General features: G+C 40.7%; 1 protein-coding gene across 1 annotated transcript in view; it reads left to right on the top strand.

Annotated features, from left to right (window-relative positions):
• DUXB (double homeobox B) overlaps window positions 1-22,083 on the top strand; it is a 55,277-nt gene extending 33,194 nt beyond the window's left edge. The window contains 7 exon segments of the mRNA XM_042917920.1: window positions 923-1,015; window positions 1,283-1,334; window positions 15,087-15,183; window positions 19,336-19,408; window positions 19,563-19,820; window positions 20,928-21,244; window positions 21,246-22,083. Coding sequence (XP_042773854.1) covers window positions 923-1,015; window positions 1,283-1,334; window positions 15,087-15,183; window positions 19,336-19,408; window positions 19,563-19,820; window positions 20,928-21,244; window positions 21,246-21,318 — 963 coding nt within the window. The 3' untranslated portion in view covers window positions 21,319-22,083.
• Window positions 22,084-23,014: the final 931 nt, after the last annotated feature.

Below are 23,014 nucleotides of genomic sequence, written 5' to 3'. Positions count from 1 at the left end.
TCACCGGCACTTGAGTCTGAGTCTGTCTTCAAGTTCAGAGTGTGACAAGGTCTCTGGCTCACTCCAGGCCACTGGCGACCTTAGATAATATTCTAGAACTGTAGGGTTTTTTCAGTGTGACTCTCGAAATTCAGTGTTTCCAGGTCGTTCTATTCGGAGGTGTTGTAATGACAGTTTCTTTGTTCTTGTTAACAAGTCCACTGAAATAATCAGAAACACAGCAAGAATTTTGTCTTTCTTCTGCAATAATTTCGATTTCTTTCTCTTTGTTTTCTTGATTTAAGTGATTGTACAATACCTCAAATGGAGAACTAACAAGATTATAATTTTAGGGTAATTTTTAATAAATGTTCATTACACAAAATATGAGTTACGTTTTTGTCATTACTATAGAATGACAACAGGAATACTTTTTCCGTCTTCTGATGTCAGTTTGGACTTTCTTGTAATTGTTTTCACTACTGTTGCTAAGTAATTGTATATTTGCTCAAAATTGAAGCTCAGAAGAATTACTATTTTGAAGATAGTGCTTCATAAATGGATTTCGTTTGGAAGTAAATTTGGCGAGTGCCTTGTTTCTTTGTCCTAGGCTGTGTAAGGACAGTATTTCAGAGATGGCTGTTTCTTAAGATCCCATAACGAGAGTTTATCTTGAGTTGATGCTACTTACAAAGACTGATATAGCTAACTGATAAGTAATTTTTGAAAGAAAGTGGTCTGTGAAACTTCCGTAGGCCCAGCATCACTTCCTTCAGTATCCATCATGGATTTAACTGTATCAACAGCTCCGAGGAGACCTGCCTGTGGATTCAGATGCCTTCAGCCTCCAGCCTCAAAATCCAACTCTACACGAAGATTTACCAACACAGACAGGGAGTTTTCCTTCAGAGGCCATCCAATTTCACATTTTTTTTCCTTATAGCATCCTACTCCATCCCTGCTGACCCCACTGGCCTTGACTATCATCGCTCAGAACCGGCCTCTCAGGGTGCACACTTCAGTGACTGAGAATTTGGTAAAGTGGAGTCCCTGGGGTGCCTAAGAGGGAATCTGTACTCGAATTTAACCAGTGGCCACACGGTGCTTCACCCTCCTAAGGCTAACACTTCAACCAGTGTTCTTCTACCAGGGCTAGCACAAGGCCAAAGTATGATGGTGAAAACACTTTTCAGGACCCCTAATTCCCTTCTCTGTTCTAATGTCCTTCTCCCTCCCCATCTCAAGGCCTATCTTGGGAATGGAAGGGACCTCAGCAGAGCTGTCGACCCTCCCCTGCTCCCAGATTGTCACCTCCAATCTCAGCCCCGGCCTGGCCAACCTGGTGACAGGTGAAGGTGACATGCACAAATAGTTTAGAGCTCTGTCTTCCACCAGGACAGAACAAGAGCACGTGACCCGAGAGGCACTGGCCCCTGTTGAGAACCAGCCCACCACAACTGGACCTTGGGAAGCCCTACTTCTTCCGGGATCATTTTCCTCTCACTACCGCAGGGCTGCTAGGACACTTACACAAGGCTGTGGGTATGCAGCTGCCCTTCGACCCTTGGAGTATTGCTGGTGCAGAGGTCATAGCAAGTCACAGGCAGAAATAACCATCTACACACGAGCTGGGCTACAGCAAGTCACTGGCCTGATGACCCTGAGGTCCTCAAGAATGGCTGATCTTAATGAGGTGGGTGGTCCAGGAGTAAATGTATTCTGTTGCTCAACTTAACAAAATACAGACGACTTCCCAGTCTGGCAGGGATGGGCATAAAGGATGCACATCTCTGCCCTTGGCCACAGATGAATGAGACTATTATTAAAAAATTTCCAAAGAGGCTCTTACTTAGTTTCTGAAGACAAATTACCCAGTGGTCATTTGGAGGGAAATAGTAGCCCAGAGAAAGCACCCTCCTTCCACAGCCAAAGAAGCAGTGTGAGCTTTTAGCTACACGACATTTTTCTTGATCATATGACTTTGGGTTTTCTTTGATCATATTGAATTATGAATACTTTGGAGATTGGCAGATTTGTCCCCAACTAAAGCAAGTATATTGGGGCTTCATCAGTTAATGCTCTAGAACCGCCTTTGCCTGGAGGTTTCCCAATACATCCTGAACCTAAACAGACTGTCCACGTAGGCTGGGCCTAAGGCTCTGACCACCAGCATGACCCAGATGAGACGCGGCCCCTGGACACATCACTGAGTACTGATTTACTCGAAGTGTTCTTCGATATCAAATGTGCCTGAGGGATCTAATGATGTCCAAGGCAAGCCCAACATGGGTCCAGGCAAATCGCCTCTCAGCAAAGATCTGTTTGTCAGCACACCACACTGGGCACCAAGTCCACCAATCTCTTTGGTATCTTGTTTCCAATTATCTCTTTAGAACTTGAGTTTTTATTCCTCTTGATGTTATAAATTTTGTTTACGAATTTTGATTATGATACTGGATCCAACCTAAAGATGTTTTAGAATTGGATCTGGGAAGGAAAGGCATGTAGCAAATGAATATACATCCCATAATAAACTGAAAGCACAATTTCCTAAAAAACATAATTTTGCTAAAAAACAAAAAAACTTTTTTTTCTGTTAAATAATTGCATTAACCAAGGCGCTTTAAAACAAAATAATGGAATCTGAGTTTCAGCCGATAGAAGCATTTTCTTTAATAACACTTTGTATTTCCTCAGTGGACTGAGAGATAATTAAGGAAAACAAAATTAGAATAGAAGAAAGATTCTAGAATTGAGGTCTGATTATTTGGTTAGACTATTCATTTATATTTCTTCAGTTAGCATACCTAATTTATAGAATTGATAGACTATTTGGGACATTGCAGGTTTCAGAAAGGCAACTAGTCTTTTTTTTAAGTTTATTTATTTTGAGAGAGAGAGAGAGAGAGAGAGAGAGAGTGATGGGGAGGAGCAGAGAGAGAGGAAGAGACAGAGAATCCCAAGCAGGCTCCACAATGCACCACAGAACCTGATATGGGGCTCAAACTCACAACCATGAGATCATGATTTGAGCCGAAACTAAGAGACGCTTAACCGACCGAGGCACCCAGGCGCTCCATCAACAGGTCTTTTTCTTAGACAAAATAACAGAATATAAAAATAATAATAACAGAAGAATATTATCAGAACATATAATAAGTACATGAGTATATTATAAATAATTTATTCTATAAATATAAGTGAATGTATATTTATTCATATTCATGTATAGTATGTGTTACGAGGAATATGAAGAAAGGGCTACACTAGATAATTAGCAATAAAAAATGAAGTATGTGCTATGATGAGTCCAAGATTAGAGGTAAGAAGATGTGCTATGACATAAAATTGGTGTTAAGGAAATCTTAAGATCTGAATACATTATGAAATTTCTAGCTACTTCTGTCAGGTTCCCAGGGTCTCACACTGTCTTCCATGTCATTAGGATCCCAGCGGTGACAGCTTAACCAATGTATTCACAGAGAACTACCACTGGTTCCTTATGACTATATGCATGTGAAATAGTTCTGAAAAGGACCCTAGGATTGAATGAGAAAAAATACACTTTGTATGTACCCATTTCCATCATATTTAATAAAATTTACATTCTTGGGAATTTCACTTTTTATTTTGAACTTTTTCTTTAAGTTTATTATTTTGAGAGAGAGAGAAAGAGTGAGTCGGGAGGGGTAGAGAGAGAGGGAGAGAGAATCCCAAGTAGGCTCCACACGGTCAATGGTTGGGGCTCAAATCCATGAACCATGAGATCATGACTTAAGCCAAAGTCAGACGCTTAACCAACTGAGCCACCCAGGGTGCCCCTATTTTGAACTTCTTAAATTGAATACTGGAAATAAAATATGACTGATACTAAAACTTACTTTCATTTCTTCTTGTAGCACCCAGACAGCAAGGAGCCTCAGATTTTAGAACAGCAGGATTCAGTGATAACGTTGAATTTTATCAAGTCTGGGAGCCAAGAGAAAAATGGCATGAATATCTTAGAATACCAGAATGATGTGAAAGCATCTAAAATAAAAGGGTAACTTTAAATGATACATTAATAACTACAATTTAAGTCATAGAATAATTAACAAAAATATTAAACATCAATTATAATTGAGTGTTCTAATAGTAAACATATTATAAATTCCAACTTTGTTAACAATTTTATATCATCTGGGCTCATTATTGATACTGGGTTATGAAATAATTATTAATAGAATAACTATATTTTATCAATATAATAATTATGTTATTAAGTATTCAAATATTGATTAACAGAAACTTAATTTTGAATATAATTATTACCAATATTAGTGATAAAATATTATGTTTTCACAATTTTTTAGGGCAATACTTTTCTAAGTTTACCATTAATACTTATACAGAGTCATATGCAATATCTCTTGGCAAATAAAGTAACATTTCTTATACTGATGTTATTTTCTGTTTGACTAAAGAAAGAAAGTGAATCATTGGAGATGAATGGATGCTTTTGCGTTACTTTTTAATGTTCTTTCATTTTCAACATAATCAGATCTTATTATTCATGCCATGCTTTTGAAATTTCCAATATTTGTTAATTTCTTCATTTGAAAATTTGTTGAAGTTCATCCACACAATTAAATGCCTATTTTAAAATACCTTTTTTCTGGTCAAAGATATGTTACATAATTATTCAAATTACAGTGAATCAGACAATTTTAATCTAAAACGTGTGGTCTGTCAATACAATATGTTGACAAGCATTAATAGCACAGACCTTAAGTCTCACAATAGTGTGTGACTTTTTCATTTACATGTTCATTTGAAGCAATTTTTCAATGTGAATTGTTTTTGAAGTTTCCTCTGCACATTCACTTACTCGGGTGGTAAACATTTCATGACCCTTTCCATTATACTGTCTTTTTATAAGTTAATTCTCTTTTTTATAACAGTTTTATTGAGATATAATTCATTCACCAGAAAAACTCCTATCCTTTTATGGTGTGCAATCTGCTGGTTGTTAGTATATTGGAAGAGTTATGCAACTATCAACATTAGCTAATTTTAGAAAATCTTCATCATCTTTAAAGAGAAACCCCCTATCAGTCAGCACTCAGTGACATTCTCCCTCCTCCCTTAATAGTTAGTAGAAACTACTAATCTACTTTCTGTGTCTATGGATTTGTCTATTCTAGACATTTCAATATGAATGGAATCAAACAATAGTGGCCTTCCATGTCTGGCTTCTTTGACTCGGCATAATGTTTGCAAGGTTCACCCATGTTAATAGCATGTATTTCATTAACTTACATGTCTGAATAACATTGCATTATAAAATACACCACATTTTACCTATCCATTCACCAGTTAAAGGACATCTCATATGCTAACATTCAGTAATTGCCAACATCTTTCGTCGTCATTCTTCTTAAGTAAAGAGTTTGAGAATACAATCTGGGAAAAAGAAAGGTGTACCCTCCTGGAGGAAGAAAAAAAGTCCTCAGATTCCCCCCCAAATGGGTAAGACTTCTTTTATAAAGATGCACTTTAAACCCATGAGGAAATTTGTCTCCAAGAGAGTCGGTTCAATGTGCCCAGTGAGAATGACTCAGTAGTCAACTTGGCACCCAACATTTACCCAAGGAATATGTGTGCACACATACACACGCCCACATGTACATATTGGATCCACTGTACAGAGCGCCATTTTATTCTCTTAAGTCATGAATGGCTTAAACTTTTTCCGAGGAACAGCTAAATTTTTTTTTTCTGAATTGAAGTACTTTTTCAGTGCTGTGAATGTTTTATGCAAAATGCTTTCCATAATAGAAATTTCTGTTTTGTATCAGTTCCATTAGCTCTTTGGAATATTCTAGATGTGCTGTAGGACAGGCACCGTGGTGCTCAAATGGGGGTCACTGTACCACCTCTTCTACTTCCTCACCCTCTCCAAGATGGCATCTGGCAGTGAGGGAAGCCCTAAGCCCTGTGGGACTGTCCTTTAAGCATTTTCTGGGACTGATATGGCTGATGTGAGGATGGCAGGGGGTGGCAATAGATGGAAGTAAGTTGGAGAGAGGGGAGGGTAGACAGGGGTCAGACATCTGGAGAGAATGGAAAGGAGGTGGCCCTCAAGGGAATGCCCTAGGGCGCCCTGGCTGCCTGAGTACTGGCCCTTCCCTTTGCAGCAGGTCTAGGCTGCCACCAGCCCAAGCTCTCCCCCTCCCCCAGTCAGACTCCTCATGGCTCCATTATTTTCTGACAATGCTTTTCTTTTCCTTCCGTCTAGCCCAGACCCCTATTTGAGAGCAGACACCACAATGGATCCAACAGCTGGGCTGCATTTCTCCAGCTCACCTCCTGCCCCACTTCTCAAAGCAATGTATGAGAAAGAGTAAAGCCACACCTGATAGCCAGGACTGGGCCTGGTACCCTCAGTTATATCTTGGTGTCCTTCTGCAGAACATAAATGTTTTTACAGACTATGAACATCAGACACATCTACTCTGTGGCCATGATGGATCAAGGCACAAACAAGATCACTTTATGATCCGGTCTAAACACAGATAAATTGCAACATTGTCTAAGCCACAAAATGCCACTGCTCTCTCTCCTGACCAACATCAGTGAGTGACTGCTGCTCCTTCACAATGATGGCACCAGCCTTGCTCAAGCTTCCCTCCTTACAGATGATTAAAATACCAATCATAGAATCACCCCATTTCAAGGCAGCACAAAATCCAGAGAAAAAGTCTTTTTCCATGAACTCACCCCAAAATCACTGGGCATAAGGGGAAATCCTATAAGGTCCTTCTGCAAAGGCAACAGCAGCCAAATCATGGAGGACTGGGGGATGGGGGGGGATCAGCAAGGAACAAGCAGGACCAGGAGCAGGGTTTGACGGTGGCCCCTGGAAAGGGTCAGAACAATCCCTTCGGCCACTGCAGACTGGAGTAAGGCTATCAGGAAAAAGCTAGGAAGGTGCCCTTCCTCTCTCCTCCCCCTCCTGTGGGGGCTGGGCCATGCAGGCTCCTTGTAACCTCATTAGTGGAGCAGGGTTGGATTCCATTCCCCCTATCCACCTAAGTTTTCTTTGACCACGGTATCCATACAAGTGGATCTTCCTTCTTACCTGGCACCCCACTCAGGGCTAAGACCCTCCAGGCTACAGCTGCTGTGACATGAGAGCAGATGAGGGAGTAAAATGAGCATCAGAGAAGTTAAATGAAACAGGGTGCTACAACAAACCTGTAGTCAAGTAACAATTGCATGGTGTGCTTGTGAACATCAATGACCTAAGAATTACATGCATATATGTTTTCACTCATGTGTGGAATCTGAGAAACTTAACAGAAGACCATGGGGGAAGGGAAGGGGAAAAAGTAGTTTCAAACAGAGGGAGGCAAATCATAAGAGACTCTTAAATACAGAGAACTGAGGGTTCATGGGGGGTGGGGGAGGGGAGAGGCAAAAATGGGTGATGGGCATTGAGGAAGGCACTTGTTGGGATGAGCACCCGGTGTCGTATGCAAGCGATGAATCATGGGAATCTACTCCTGAAGCCAAGAGCACACTGTATACCCTGTATGTTAGGTAACTTGACAAATTATATTTAAAAAATAATAATTATGTGCACATAAGAAATAGAAATGTGAGGTGTCAGACAGTGTGCCATTAGTTCACCCTGGTGGGGCTTGGTGATTTGACTTAAATGTAAACCAGTGCCTCCAGTGGAAGAGGTTGTGGTTCTAGAAAAGTGCAATACACAACCTCTGTGATGACATGTGCAACCCTAGGAAAGACACCCTTTGTTTCTCACACACTCACGCAGTCAGGAAAAAAGCTTGTCTTGACATCCCCTTGTCCCATCTGCTACCAGGGTAGGAGTACCTCACCCCTCTCTGACAAAGCCCAAGTCTTTGCTATCTCAGTCAACTCTCTGAATCAAAGTCCCCCTGATAACGGCCCTGAAACTGTGGCTTTCTATCCATTTTTTTTCTTTTTTGTTTTAATACTTATTTATTTTTGACACAGAGAGAGAGTGTGTGAGCAGGGGATGGGCAGAGGGAGAGGGAGACACAGAATCCAAAACAGGCTCAGGCTCTGAGCTGTCAGCACAGAGCCCAAAGCAGGGCTCGAACTCACGAACCGAGAGATCATGACCTGAGCCAAAGTTGGACACTTAACCAACTGAGCCACCCACGCGCCCCTGTCTCCACTTTTGAATAAACAGATAGGGTAACTGGATAACTAAATCCAGGAGGTCTTTGTTTTACCCCTTTGAGTCCTTCCTTCCTAGAGTACAAATAAACCTCTTCCCCAGGATGAAGGAAACACTCGTTTCATGTAGGCAACATTCTGAGTCTTACTTAACAGGGACATTCCTTAGTTTCTGTGTGTCACGTGACCACCTGTGCACATAACTTCACATGATCTTCAACAGAATGGATCCTGTCCTACTAGCACTCTTAGGTTTCACACCTGAGATAAGAACAAGTCTGTTGGGACTTTTTGTTTAGAAAATGGATCTCATGCCCTTCTAAATTTCATGAAAACTTCCTGCAGTTAAAAGAAGGGGGCAGGCCTTATAACAAATGGGTTTCTGGGAATATTCAGATAATTATTTAAAAATGAAGACTTGGGCATCTGGGTGGCTCAGTCAGTTAAGCATCCTGCTCTTGGTTTTGGCTCAGGTCATGATCTCACAGTGGTGAGCTTGGGCCCTGTGTCAGGCTCTGTGCTGAGAGTGCAGAGGCTGCTTGGGATTTCTCTCTCCTTTCTCTCTGCCCCTCCCTGGCTTGCTCTCGCTCGCTTTCTCAAAAAATAAACATTAAAAGATTAAAATAAGTAAATAAAAAGGAACACTTAACCCTGATCACAGAGCTTAAGATACAACAATGAAATCTGTATATCCACTTTAGTCTCAATTATGTCATGGTAATAAATGACCTCAAAACACTAGTGGCTTACCTCAACAAAAGTCTATCTCTCATCCTTCTAGGATTCAGGTTAATGGGATCATCATTATCTAGGACAGGCTCATAGTAGTGAGAAAAGAGGAATGGCCCAAAACGATGGGAGGATTCTGCTCAGAGATGGTATAGACTGCTTCATTAGGCCGCTCATATCTCACTGGCTGAAAGAAATCACAGGGCAAAGACTAAAATCAATTTGTGAGGTATAGTCCCCTCGGAAGATATGACCTGACTGGGCTGGTGCCATGAGGGTGGATGTAAAATAAGTGGCCCTTCTTCAATATATGGTGGTTCATTTAGTTGGTCAAGATTAGCTTCCATCCCTAAAGTATACAAAATTATCTTACCTTTCTCCACCAGACACAATATGAAGTATTTTCCAAGCCAAAACCTCCACTGACACTCAAAGCAACTAGAAGATCCCAATATAACTCCTTCATCAAGATATCAAAGAACAGGGGCGCCTGGGTGGCTCAGTCAGTTAAGCGTCCGACTTCTGCTCAGGTCATGATCTCACGGGCCGTGAGTTCGAGCCCCATGTCGGGCTCTGTGCTGACAGCTCAGAGCCTGGAGCCTGCTTCAGATTCTGTGTCTCCCTCTCTCTCTGACCCTCCCCCATTCATGTTCTGTCTCTCTCTGTCTCAAAAATAAATAAACATTTTTAAAAATTAAAAAAAAAATGATATCAAAGAACGGGGGCACCTGGGTGGTTCAGTCAGTTAAGGGTCCAACTCAGGTCATGACAACACTGATCATGGGTTCAAGCCCCGCGCCGGCTCCATGCTGATGGTGCAGAGCCTGCTTGGGATTCTCTATCTCTCAAAATAAACAAATAAACTTAAAAAAAAAAAAAAAAAGGCATCAAAGAACAAAAGCCCATGCTATGAGCCAGTTGGAATAGGGAACAGACCCATGTAGCAAACACACTCTTATATATAAAGAAGACTGCACCCATTGGAACAGAGCAGTAACAAGATTCATCTGGGAAGATGTTTTGGGGTAGACTTTTAACTGAGCATTAGATCAATTTCTGCTTCCTGGCTGAAGTCCCCACACCAGATCCTTGAATGTCCCTTATCTTGCTTGGCCTCATTTGTAGGGACCCTAGAGACTGCAGTAAAGAAAAACACAAAGGAAAACACACACAAATACAAACCAATTAACCTGATTCCATTTATTTCCAGGTGGAATTAGCCCATCCCCCAATTCATTATGCCTAATTTTTCTGTCTCTCAGCTAAAATATCTTGAGCTTATCAGTTGTCTGTGACAAAAGCATGCTTCATTTTTTTCTGTGGCAATTTACAAGAATACTTGAGGAATGATTTATTGGTAGAATTTTTAATGTGATCATTGCCATAAACCAAATTTTAAATCACAACCCAGGTTTGATTTTTGCGTTTCTTAACTATGCATAAAATTTTTGTTACAAAGTGTGTCTCCAAGTTCTTATTTCTTCATTGAAATGAGTAGAAATCTACCTGTACACCTTACCTTGAAGTTCACGCATCTTTTCTATCTCCTACCCTTCTTCCTGCTGAACATGACATTCATTTTTTTTTCACCAGTAATAGAATGTACCTTTATTAACACATTTCTTTCTGAGCTCATTTCTTTCTAGATGTTCCCAGGCAATAATGGCCAAAAGCATATGAAACATGACAGAGACATTTTGTTACCCATAATTCAAAGCACAAGAGGGTTTCGCCCATTTTTTGCTAAGCTTTCACAGCTAACGTAAACTTTTTCTTTTTATAAAGATTTTTATATTTTTTCAATGTTTATTTATTTTTGAGAGAGAGAGAGCACAGAGGAGGAGCAGAGAGAGAGGGAGACACAGAATCTGTAGCAGGCTCCAGGCTCCAAGCTGTCAGCACAGAGCCCCATGGGGGGGTTCGAACTCACGAGCCGTGAGATCACGACCTGAGCTGAAGTCGGACACTTAACCACTGAGCCACCCAAGTGCCCCCACAGCTAATATATTTTTACCAAAAACTTTACAGAGGCATAACATGAGTAGCCATCTTTCTAGGATTCAATCAAGTTTTCCATCACCCGTGGCTTGTCTCCATGACAAATCCACATATACACTTTTTTTCCTGTTAAATGTCATCATTTAAAAAAGAAACAATTTGTGGGGTGCCTCTTAGCCAGTTAAGCATCTTACTCTTGATTTTGGCTCATGAACTGTGAGATCGAGGCCCGTGTCAGGCTCCATGATGAGTATGAAGCCTGCTTGGGATTCTCTCCCTCTCTCTTTGCGCCCCCCCCCCCCCCACCGAGCTCTGTCTCTCTTAAACATTTAAAAAAATAAACAATTTGGTGATTGTATTAGGCAGAGTTCAACTATTCAACCAGAGATACAGAATCAGTACATATAGTGATTAATTGCAAGGAATTGGTTTATGTGACTGTAGAGACTCACTAAGCAATTCCAAAACTCATAGTATGGGCTGAACTCTTGAGCATGGGCCAAGCATCTATCAACAGGAAGAATGTTTTTGTTTTTGTTTTCTTTTAAAGTTTCTTTATTTCTGAGAGAGAGAGGGAGAGAGAGCATGAGCAGGGGAAGAGCAGAGAGAGGGAGACACAGAATCCAAAGCAGGCTCCAGGATCTGAGCTGTCAGCACAGAGCCTGATGCGGGGCTCAAACTCACAAACTGCAACATCATGAAGTAGGATGCTTAACCGACTGAGCCACCCAGATGCCCCAGGAAGAATGTCTTTGAAGGGAAGCCTCCACTCTGACCTTTTGGCCCTTCAGTTGAATGACTTAGGTTCAGCTAGATTATATAGGAAAATCTCCCTTAAAGTCAAGTGATTGTGGACTTCAAACACATCTACAAAATATGAATACAGAAACACCTAGATGAGTGAAAAACTAAGTTCTGTAGCTTAGCTGACACTTAAAAGTCACCATCTCAGGCTACACCTTGCCTAGCTATAAACCATACACCTCTCCTAGAACCATAAATGATCTCCAAATTTAAAAAATTACAACAAAGTGCAATTTCTGCCTAATACGGCACAACTATCCTGATTACAATAGAAACATGCTAATCCTTTCTCCAAAAAAAGATGCAACACCCTTGGGTGATGTGCATCCTTCTTTTTTGATGCTCCTTAAATATGATGATGTAAAGTTAACTATTATTGGGACGCCTGACTAGCTCAGCTGGTAGAGCTCGCCACTCTTGATCACAGGGTCCTGAGTTCAGACCCCATGTTGGGCGTGGAGCCTACTTAAAATAATTATAAAGTTAACTATTATTAAAGCACCTTATACTGGATCATTAGGGAATAAATGTGAGAAGAATACAAAAAAATATTTTAATATATGTACAAATTCATAGCAAAATTCTCATAACTAGTATGTCCTCACTTCTGCAAATGGTCCAAGATAGTAGCTATTTTCTTCCATTGCCAATTCAAATTTCCTTTGACCTCAGCAACACACCTCACATGGTGTTGATTCTTTGCCTGGTCAGGTGACCTGAAGTACTAACTTCTGTATCATTTGGTCTCAACCAGAGAAAGAGGATCAGTAGCATTCTGAACTCACAGGAAACTAGTGAAATTATACACACGTGTGTGCACATGTATATATACATATGTACAAATAAAGACATTTGTTATAAAGAATTGGCTTATACAACTGTGGCCTTTGGATAGGCAAGAATGAGATTTCTGGGGGGTGGCTGGGTGGCTCAGTCATTTAAGCATCTGACTCTTGGTTTCAGCTCAGGCCATGATCTCATGGTTCATGGTGACAGCGCAGGGCCTGCTTGGGATTCTTTCCCTCTCTATCTCAAGAAAAATAAACTTAAAAAATGTATAGGGGCACCTGGGTGGCTCAATCAGTTAAGCATCTAACTTCAGCTCAGGTCATGATCTTATGGTTTGTGAGTTCGAGCCCCACGTCGGGCTCTGTACTGACAGCTCAGAGCCTGGAGCCGGCTTTGGATGCTGTGTGTGTGTCTCTCTCTGCCCCTCCCTCGCTTGCACTGTCTCTCTTCCTCAAAAATAAACATTAAAAAAAAGATGAAAAATATAGGGGTGCGTAGGTGGCTCAGTCAGTTAAGCATCTAACTTAACCAGTTCGTGAGTTCAAGGCCCACATCAGGCTCCGCACTCACAGTGTGGAGCCTGCTTGGGATTCTCTCTCTCCCTTTCTCTCTGCCTCTCCCGAACTTGTACTTTCTCCCTCTCTCACAATAAATAAATAAACTTAGAAAGAAAGAAAGAAAGAAAGAAAGAAAGAAAGAAAGAAAGAAAGAAAGAAAGAAAGAAAAGAAAAGAAAAGAAAAGAAAAGAAAAAGGAAAAGAAAAAAGGGTGCCTGGGTGACTCAGTCAGTTACACATCCAAATTCGGCTCAGGTCACGATCTTACGGTTACTGAATTCAGGCCTCTCACTGGGCTCTGTGCTGACAGCTCAGAGCATGGAGCCTGCTTCGGATTCTGTCTCCCCCTCTCTCTGCCCCTCCCCAGCTAATGTGCTGTGTCTCTCTCTAAAAAATAATTAAAAATTGTTTTCAATAAAAAATATATATAATGTAGGTAGATCTTACCAAAATTATAAATATCAAGCCAAAATTAAAAGGCATGAGTACAACATGGAGAACATGTTTTAAATATATAAATGCATATGTTTTGCATATATATATATAAATTGCATAGTGTATGTACACTAGAGAGCACAGATTCTAAGACATATTTGGAAAGATATTAGGGTATCTTTAAAGTTTTAAAACTGCCTGGTAGAATCTGTACTTCCTCTTAATCTGATTACTTCAAGTTTCTTTCTAAAAGTGTTGAACAATAATGAAGGGATTAGATAGAAAGGTATATAAGAAATGGGTGGGCCACCCTTGGTGTTGATAAGCCTGTCGTCTTCCAGAGCGGCTCAGTTGCCCAGTGACCTCCACGGAGTCCAGGTACCTCTTCCCAAGTTGGGTTTGAACAGCACTGCGAGTGGCAAATTTTCAACTGCATTTTGCTGTCTTCTTCAGTAATGCCATGTGCTTTATTTCCCAGAGTTTATAAAAGTTAAATCACAATCATAATTAGAGGGACAGATGGTTGGAACAGGAGCTGTTTTGCATTGATAACTTGTTAGAGGATTGATGGGTGCTTTAAAATTGGAGATTGGAATTTTCCATTTAAAGTAACAGCCAGGAGTCCCACAAGTAGGTTGTCAAAAGCTTCAAAGTTGACATTGTAAATGGAGAAAAGTATATATATGGAACACCTACCTTTAAAATGTATGGGGCACCTGGGTCTCCTTTTGCCTTTTTTTTTTTTTTTTTTTTTTTTTTTTGAGAGAGAGAGAGAGAGAGAGAAAGCTTGAGGGAGGGGGGGCAGCCAGGGAGATAGAGAATCCCAAGCAAGCTCCTCACTGACAGCACAGAGCCCAGTGTGAGTCTCATTATCAAGAACTAGGACTCAATCTAACTGTGAAATCATAACCTGAGTCGAAATCAAGAGTCAGACACTTGCAGTGCTCGGGCAGCTCAGCTGGTTAAGCATCTGACTCTTGATTTCGGCTCAGGTCATGATCTCATGGTTTGTGAGTTTCAGCCCTGAGTTGGGTGCCACACTGATAGTGTGGCACCGGCTTGGGATTCTCTCCCCACCCCCCCACGCCCACCACAACTCTCTCTCTCAAAATGAATCAACTTTTTAAAAAAATTTTAAAAATATATAGAATCATTGATGAACCTACAGGCTTTCATCCTAGAAAAACATATGACATATGTTCACACAGAGTTTTTAATCCATAAACATATCCTTCGTACTCCTCTTCCCATTTTCTCTTGACCAGGCAGACTACAAAAAGAAACCTGGCAAGGCAGGACTGTTTACAACCAGAGTCAAAAGGATATCCTCCAAGGGGGGCCTGGGTGGCTCAGTTGGTTAAGCCTCCAACTTCTGCTCAGGTCATGATCTCACAGTTCATGAGTTTGAGCCTCACATCAGGCTCTGTGCTGACAACTCAGAGCCTAGAGCCTGTTTCAGATTCTGTGTCTCCCTCTCTCTCTGCCCCTGCCCTCCCAACCCCCTCTTGCACCCTGTCTCTCTGTCAACAATAGATAATAAAACATTTTTTTTTAATTTTTATGAAAATAAAAAAGGATATCCTCCAAGCATCGTTTGAACAAAACCCTTACGCTGATAAAGCTACCAGGAAACAATGGGGCAAGGAAATTGGCATTCCAGAGTGTAAAATTCACATAAACATTAGGTTTCTATTTCATGATCTGTCAGATTCCAGATAAAGAGAAATGCTGGGATCAAGACTCTCAGGTAATTCTTTTATGTCAGGTATGTTACTCAGAAGATTTTTATCGTTGTATACCAAAAGCAAGAACTGTGTATCTTTTACCAATTGTGGAAATACCAACTGGGTATATTCACTGACAGGAGAATATACCGGTTCAGGATCTCCCAATGGGAGATACATCAACTTTTGAGATTTAGGCAATTTAGGAAATTAGGACACTATAATAATATGGTATCATTAAGTATTGATACATACTGGGGCACCTGGCTGGCTCAGTCACTAGAACATGTAACTCTTGATTTCAGGGTTGTGAGTTCAAGCCCTACACTGGGATAGTGATTAAAACATTCCATGCTCATGGGTTGGAAGAATAAATATTGTCAAAATGTCAATACTACCCAAAGCATTCAATGCAATCCCAATCAAAATTGCACCAGCATTCTTCTCGAAGCTAGAACAAGCAATCCTAAAATTCATATGGAACCACAAAAGGCCCCGAATAGCCAAAGTAATTTTGAAGAAGAACACCAAAGAAGGAGGCATCACAATTCCAGAATTTAGCCTCTACTACAAAGCTGTAATCATCAAGACAGCATGGTATTGACACAAAAAGACACACAGACCAATGGAATAGAATAGAAACCCCAGAACTAGACTGACAAAAGTATGGCCAACTAATCTTTGACAAAGCAGGAAAGAATATCCAATGGAAAAAAGACAGTCTCTTTAACAAATGGTGCTGGCATAACTGGACAGCAACATGCAGAAGTTTGAAACTAGACCACTTTCTCACACCATTCACAAAAATAAACTCAAAATGGATAAAGGACCTGAATGTGAGACAGGAAACCATCAAAACCCTAGAGGAGAAAGCAGGAAAAGACCTCTCTGGCCTCAGCCGTAGCAATCTCTTACTCGACACATCCCCAAAGGCAAGGGAATTAAAAGCAAAAATGAATTACTGGGACCTTATGAAGATAAAAAGCTTCTGCACAGCAAAGGAAACAACCAACAAAACTAAAAGGCAACCCATGGAATGGGAAAAGATATTTGCAAATGACATATCGGACAAAGGGCTAGTATCCAAAATCTATAAAGAGCTCACCAAACTCCACACCCGAAAAATAAATAACCCAGTGAAGAAATGGGCAGAAAACATGAATAGACACTTCTCTAAAGAAGACATCCGGATGGCCAACAGGCACATGAAAAGATGCTCAACGTCGCTCCTTATCAGGGAAATACAAATCAAAACCACACTCAGATATCACCTCACGCCAGTCAGAGTGGCCAAAATGAACAAATCAGGAGACTATAGATGCTGGAGAGGTTGTGGAGAAACGGGAACCCTCTTGCACTGTTGGTGGGAATGCAAATGGGTGCAGCCACTCTGGAAAACAGTGTGGAGGTTCCTCAGAAAATTAAAAATAGACCTACCCTATGACCCAGCAGTAGCACTGCTAGGAATTTACCCAAGGGATACAGGAGTACTGATGCATAGGGGCACTTGTACCTCAATGTTTATAGCAGCACTCTCAACAATAGCCAAATTATGGAAAGAGCCTAAATGTCCATCAACTGATGAATGGATAAAGAAGTTGTGGTTTATATACACAATGGAGTACTACGTGGCAATGAGAAAGAATGAAATATGACCCTTTGTAGCAACGTGGACGGAACTGGAGAGTGTGATGCTAAGTGAAATAAGCCATACAGAGAAAGACAGATACCATATGGTTTCACTCTTATGTGGATCCTGAGAAACTTAACAGAAACCCATGGGGGAGGGGAAAGAAACAAAAAAAAAAAAGAAGTTAGAGTGGGAGAGAGCCAAAGCATAAGAGACTCTTAAACACTGAGAACAAACTGAGGGTTGATGGGGGGGTGGGAGGGAGGGGAGGGTGGGTGATGGGTATTGAGGAGGGCACCTTTTGGGATGAGCACTGGGTGTTGTATGGAAACCAATTTGACAATAAATTTCATATATTGAAAAAATAAATAAATAAAAATAAAAAATCTTTAAAAAATAAAATAAATTAAAATAAAATATCTTTGGGGCAGCTGGGTGGCTCAGTTGGTTAAGTGTCCAACGTGAGAAAGGTCATGATCTCATGGCTTGTGGGATCGAACTCCATGTCAGGCTCTGCATTGACAGCACAGAGCCTGCTTGGGATTCTCTCTCTCTCCCTCTCTCTGCTCCTCCTCCACTCGCACTTTCTCTCTCAAAAATAAATCTTAAAAAAAATTAAAAAACAAAAATCTTAAAAAAATGTTCTGATACATCCTGCAGAATGATGATTAATACGTAATTATGAGGAAACTGTGGGGCAAGAACTCACATAAATTCCCAATTTTCAGGCTAGGTTTTTTTAAACACCTGAAATGTGATTTTCACACACACATATGAAGTAGGGGTCTGGGTCAGACGGTTGGGCATCTGACTTTGGCTCAGGTCATGATTTCAAGGTTCATGAGTTCGAGCCCCACGTTGGCCTCTGTGCTGACAGCTCAGAGACTGGAGCCTGCTTTGAATGTGTCTCCCTCTCGCTCTACCCCTCCCCTGCTCATACTGTTTCTCAAAACTAAAAAACGAACAGGGTGCCTGTGTGGCGCAGTTGATAAAGCATCTGACTCTTGATCTCAGCTCAAGTCATGATCTCAATGTCTGTGAGTTTGAACCCTACATCAGGATCTGTGCTTGGGATTCTCCCTCCTTCTCTCTGCCCCTCCCCAGCTTGTGCTCGCTCTCTCTCAAAATAAACAAACTTAAAAATAATTTAATTAAAAAAATTTTTAAGTATATGAAAATCCCATATTGTATTATTTTGAATGGTACTGATGTAAAAATTAAACTAAGTTGGATTTCTTCGATAGCTGTAAACAATTATACCAAACAGCATTTAAAACAATGAAGATCAATGAAAGTGTGCTTTTAGAAGAAAATTATGAGTTCCTAGTTTTGTGTCTGCACAGAGCCTCCAATAAGCCATTGGCTAAAAGGTCCTCAGTCTGAGGGGTGCTGAAGAGAAATGTTTTACTCTTCTTCATGCATTAGTTCTGGGTGTGAAGAGATAGCTTATTCAGTTCCCAGTAATAAAAGTGCATACTATGGGACTATCTGGTGATGTGCTTAAGGCTTACCTGCAAATATTCTCATTTCGAAAACAGATAACCTTTTAGCACAATGCCTGGATGAGAGTGATTTGTTAAATATTGGTTGTCATTAATACCCTAATTCCTACTGCAAATTATCAAAATAAAACAACTAATTAGAAAGTACACTGCAAATCTGACTCCAATAATGAGGAAACAAAGAAAGAGTTCAATTGGTTATATTAGTGACAAGAGTTTCACAGCAAGGTGTACTGGGTCCTTGAAGTCTCCTTACTTATTGCTGATTATGGGATAAGAGGGAATGTGGATGAATGTTAGTACAGCTCTAGGACCATGGCTAATTTACTCCCCATCTAAAGAAATTCTTTTCACAATCAATTCCATATGTATTATATATAATAAAATGGTATTTCTTCTGTGTTTATTACATAAAATAAAAGGGTACTTCTTATGAAGAGATGATAGGGCCCAAGAAAAGACATCCACACATAGAAGACATGTTATGAGAGAGAGATGGGAGGAGGGAAAGGGAGAAAAAAAAATATTGATCTCCTTTGATAGAACAGTGTCTCTTAAATCAGGGAATTTTACTTGGGATACCATGAGGATGACCATAAAAGAAATGCTGTCTTGAATTGTATGCTCATAATAACTCCTAGGATAATACATCACTTTTTTTATGGATATTATCCCAATGGCAGTTGATCAAATCAATTTCATTTAATTGCCTTGCCTTGATACTTGGAACAACACAGATTGAGTTACATGACTTCAACATCTTCTTCTCCCACTTAGATTTGACTTAAAAACCTCAGATCCAAACAAAGACAATTGGAATTTGGATGCTCCTTAAGATGAAACCCAGGAACAAAATCAGCTGCCTCGGTCTCAAGGTAAGAATCCACTGGTCCAAATGCATTTCTTCAGTGGATCCCAGAGAAAGTGAAAACGGCTCTGCATGTTGTGCCCATATTCTCGACAAAAAAATTATTATCTTAGGAGGCACTTACAGCTTGTTCTGGGCACCCTAGCGTCAGAAATAAAGGCATGGCCCCACAGCTGGCTGCGACAGGCAGGTTCTTAGCACGCAAGGCTCTGGGCCTTTTGTCTTGCTGCTCTAAGCAGGGTGGCATCCTGTTCTGTCAACCTCAGGGATTCAGGGGGAGTGTCAGCATTATCTTCCTAGGTTCAAGTTTTCAGTTCAAATATAAGAACTGTCCTAAAAGACACCTTCTGTTCCATGTTCTCTTTTAGAATACTTACCAAAAGCAGCCAGAGAAGACTGGACATCCATCACAGGACCTCAATCACATATCCTACTTCAAGCTTTTGAGAGGAACCAATTCCCTGATATTACAACCAGGAAAAAACTGGCTAAAATAACAGACATTCAGGAATCAAGAATTCAAGTAAGTTCTGTCTATGGCACCAAATATGTTCTACCTGTAAGTGATGTTATATTACCCTCTGATGGGCTGCTGAAAAACTGACCTGAGATTATCACAATCATCATGGGTAACAGTATGGATTGGTAAACATCTAGCATCGCAAGTCAGATTCCTGCAAAATGAAGAATTCTGTCAGTGTGATAACCATTTAGAATCTCCAGCAGCAAAAATGGGGGGAAATATGAAAGTTAATACTATCTATTTTGGGAATACCCTGTCAGGTTTTCTACAGCTTGACACTGCTTGGTCATTTTGGTCCAGATAATTCCTTTCTTATGAGGTTGTCCTGCGCCTAATCAGTATTTTTAAGCATTCCTGGCCTCAACCAAATACCCTGCCTACCTACCCCTCCACCAACTTGTGACAGCTTCAAAAATCTACAGACTTAGTCCAATGTCCTCCAGTTGAAAGAAAAAAATCACTCTCACTGGGTACCTTCTAAAGTTATGAGGACAGTGGTTTAGTGTATGTTAAATGCTCATGACTAGGAAACACATTCATAGCTTTATCAGTACAGTGTGTTAATTAATCCTTGATCAGATTTATTTATAACCACGTATATAAGATTGGGATTCTTATACACATGTTGGCAAAGAGATAAATGTCAACCTGGTCAAGAAAACTTATTTGCTGATCCAATGTTGAAATTAAAGGGAAGAATCTAAAGCATATGCCTTTTCAACCAGTTTCAATCCATCTGTAGTTGATTGCTAAGTGTGTTAGGACCTCAGTTTTTGTGTTTGTATGTGTATACACACATTCATATGTACACATATATACATACACACTATACACAGGAATCAGAGTAATTAATGACATATATATGCAATAGTTCTATTTCATGTGAAACACACCCACGCACACCCCATCCTGATAATGGGGCCTGTATTAATAGCCCCTTTGCTTTACATAGTATGAGAAACCGAGCCAGAATCACTTGTCTTATGACACGGTCTTTTTCTTCACAGAGATGTGGTTTCAGAATTAAAGATCTCTATACCCAAGGCAGAGAAGTGAGTCCATGAATTCCTTGGCAGACAGTCCAAACGCAAGACCAGGTCTGACAGCTCAGCACCACCAAATTGATCTGCCCACTTTCCCAGGCAGGTCTCATCATTTTGCTTCCTCCCATTTTTTCCATAGGAACCAAACATTTCTACCTGCTCCTCTCCCATCCCAGGAGTCCTCTGTCTCTTGTGTGAACCAAGGACCAAGCGTCATGATGGTACAGCCCATAAAGACTATGCAGAGAGAATTCTCTACTCTCCTCGGAATTACCGGCCAATACCATCAACTCTGCGAGTGTCAGATACTCAGGCTCCTTTCTGGCCGCCAAAGCAAGAAAAGTGCCAGAATCACAAAGAATTGAAGCACACAGGAGTACTACAGTTGAAGAACTACTCTCAGCCTCATCCTGAGCACCAAAACCACCAACTGCAGGATCTGGGGCAGGTAGACATATATTCTGCAATGGTGGGATGAAATCTGCCAGACTCTGATTGCGAAGTGGGATTCTCGAGGACGGACACACTGAGACAGTCATCTGGAGCACAGTCAACTGGACAACCATCTCATTCCCTTGGCCAACTCACCAGCAATGTGCAGAAACCTCAAGCCTTTATGTCAACTGTTATCCACAGATTTTCAGGAACAGGTACATTTTCCGAGTCCTGGCCCACAAAAAGAGGACCCTCCAGGACCCCAACTGTGCTTCAGTGAAGATGCTTTTCAGGCTGTGTTCCATATGCTACAAAGCTTACCAAGGCCTGAGAGTCCAGAAAAAGAAGTCATTCTCAGAACCTGGTCCAGACCTCTCTTCTTTTGATGCAAATCAGTGCAATTTAAAGGACAGTGGATAATGAAGTCATCCTGTTTGGGACAAGATTAATGCAAGAGGAAGGAGAAACCACTTGGAAACACAAAAGGCAGTTTTAACTGTTTTGTGGGCAGTGGTTATCTTCTATATTCACTTCATTGAATAAAGAAAGGATGGTTTCTAAGCTGCATACAGCCTCTGGAAGCACCATAGGCCAGTAGACAGGTCTGCTGAATCCTTCTGAACAAAAGCATTTCACTGACAAACATGACCTCCTCTCTAATCACCATGTCTACCAATCTGGAATTTGCATGAACTATAACCATACCCAAGCAAGAACATACCTACGTGCTGACACATTAGCACTCCTTTGCTTCCTAGCAAGATGGGAAAGCCAGCTTGAAATTAGTTTGTCATGCAGAAAATGGAAGGACAGTATATTTCCTGATAATGTGAATTCATAAAAGTGAGCTTTTCCCCAAAGCTCTGAGGGTTTCAACTGGGAACCAGAAACTATCCCACTATCTACCAATAAGAGAACGATTAAATGAATTACATTAAATCCACAATACTGAGTATTCTTCATTTATATTGTTTTTCCTTTGACTACTTAAAACATTATAAAAAAAAAAAATCACAATGAAAATACAGTAGCAACACCATACAACCACTTAGTCTAACATGTTAATCTAAAACTGGGATAAGGGGCGCCTGGGTGGCTCAGTTGGTTAAGCGGCCGACTTCGGCTCAGGTCATGATCTCACGGTCCATGGGTTTGAGCCCCGCGTCGGGCTCTGTGCTGACAGCTCAGAGCCTGGAGCCTGTTTCAGATTCTGTGTCTCCCTCTCTCTGACCCTCCCCCGTTCATGCTCTGTCTCTGTCGCAAAAATAAATAAATGTTAAAAAAAAAAAAAAATTTTTTAAACTGGGATAAAATTTTCAGTCTTCTCTCTTCTTCTGAAATGATAATACCTCTCAAAGTAGATTTTGGTGTATGAAGGTGTATGTGGATTTACCTTAGTGCTATAAAAACATCTTTGAATTTTATCAATTTGCATTGTTTGAACCAACTCAAAAGGTTAGGTCCAGGTTTGATGAGAACAGTGATTAACATTCCACTCCTGGATGGATCTTCTTATTCCTGGGGAAGGTGACTAGAATTTGTACAAGTTTTTAGCAGACTCTTATTTGGGTATTCACCTTCCCTTTCATGTCACATTCTCAGGGAAGCTTACACAAACTGCAACCCAAGAAAAATAGACTTTGATTGATTTAAGTTAACCCAGTCAATTTCATTTAGGAAGAGTTAGGGAGGGGCATGTGCCAAATTTCTGGCCAATGAGAAATCAAAGGGCTTCCAAGAAAGATTGCACCCAACTTTTGACCATGAAAGAAGCAGCCTAGAAGACAAGCC

Source organism: Panthera leo, chromosome E2, assembly GCF_018350215.1.
Source record: "Panthera leo isolate Ple1 chromosome E2, P.leo_Ple1_pat1.1, whole genome shotgun sequence".
NCBI classification, from domain to species: domain Eukaryota; kingdom Metazoa; phylum Chordata; class Mammalia; order Carnivora; family Felidae; genus Panthera; species Panthera leo.
Note: the sequence above shows the minus strand (reverse complement) of the source record. Positions and strands in the feature narration are given on the sequence as shown.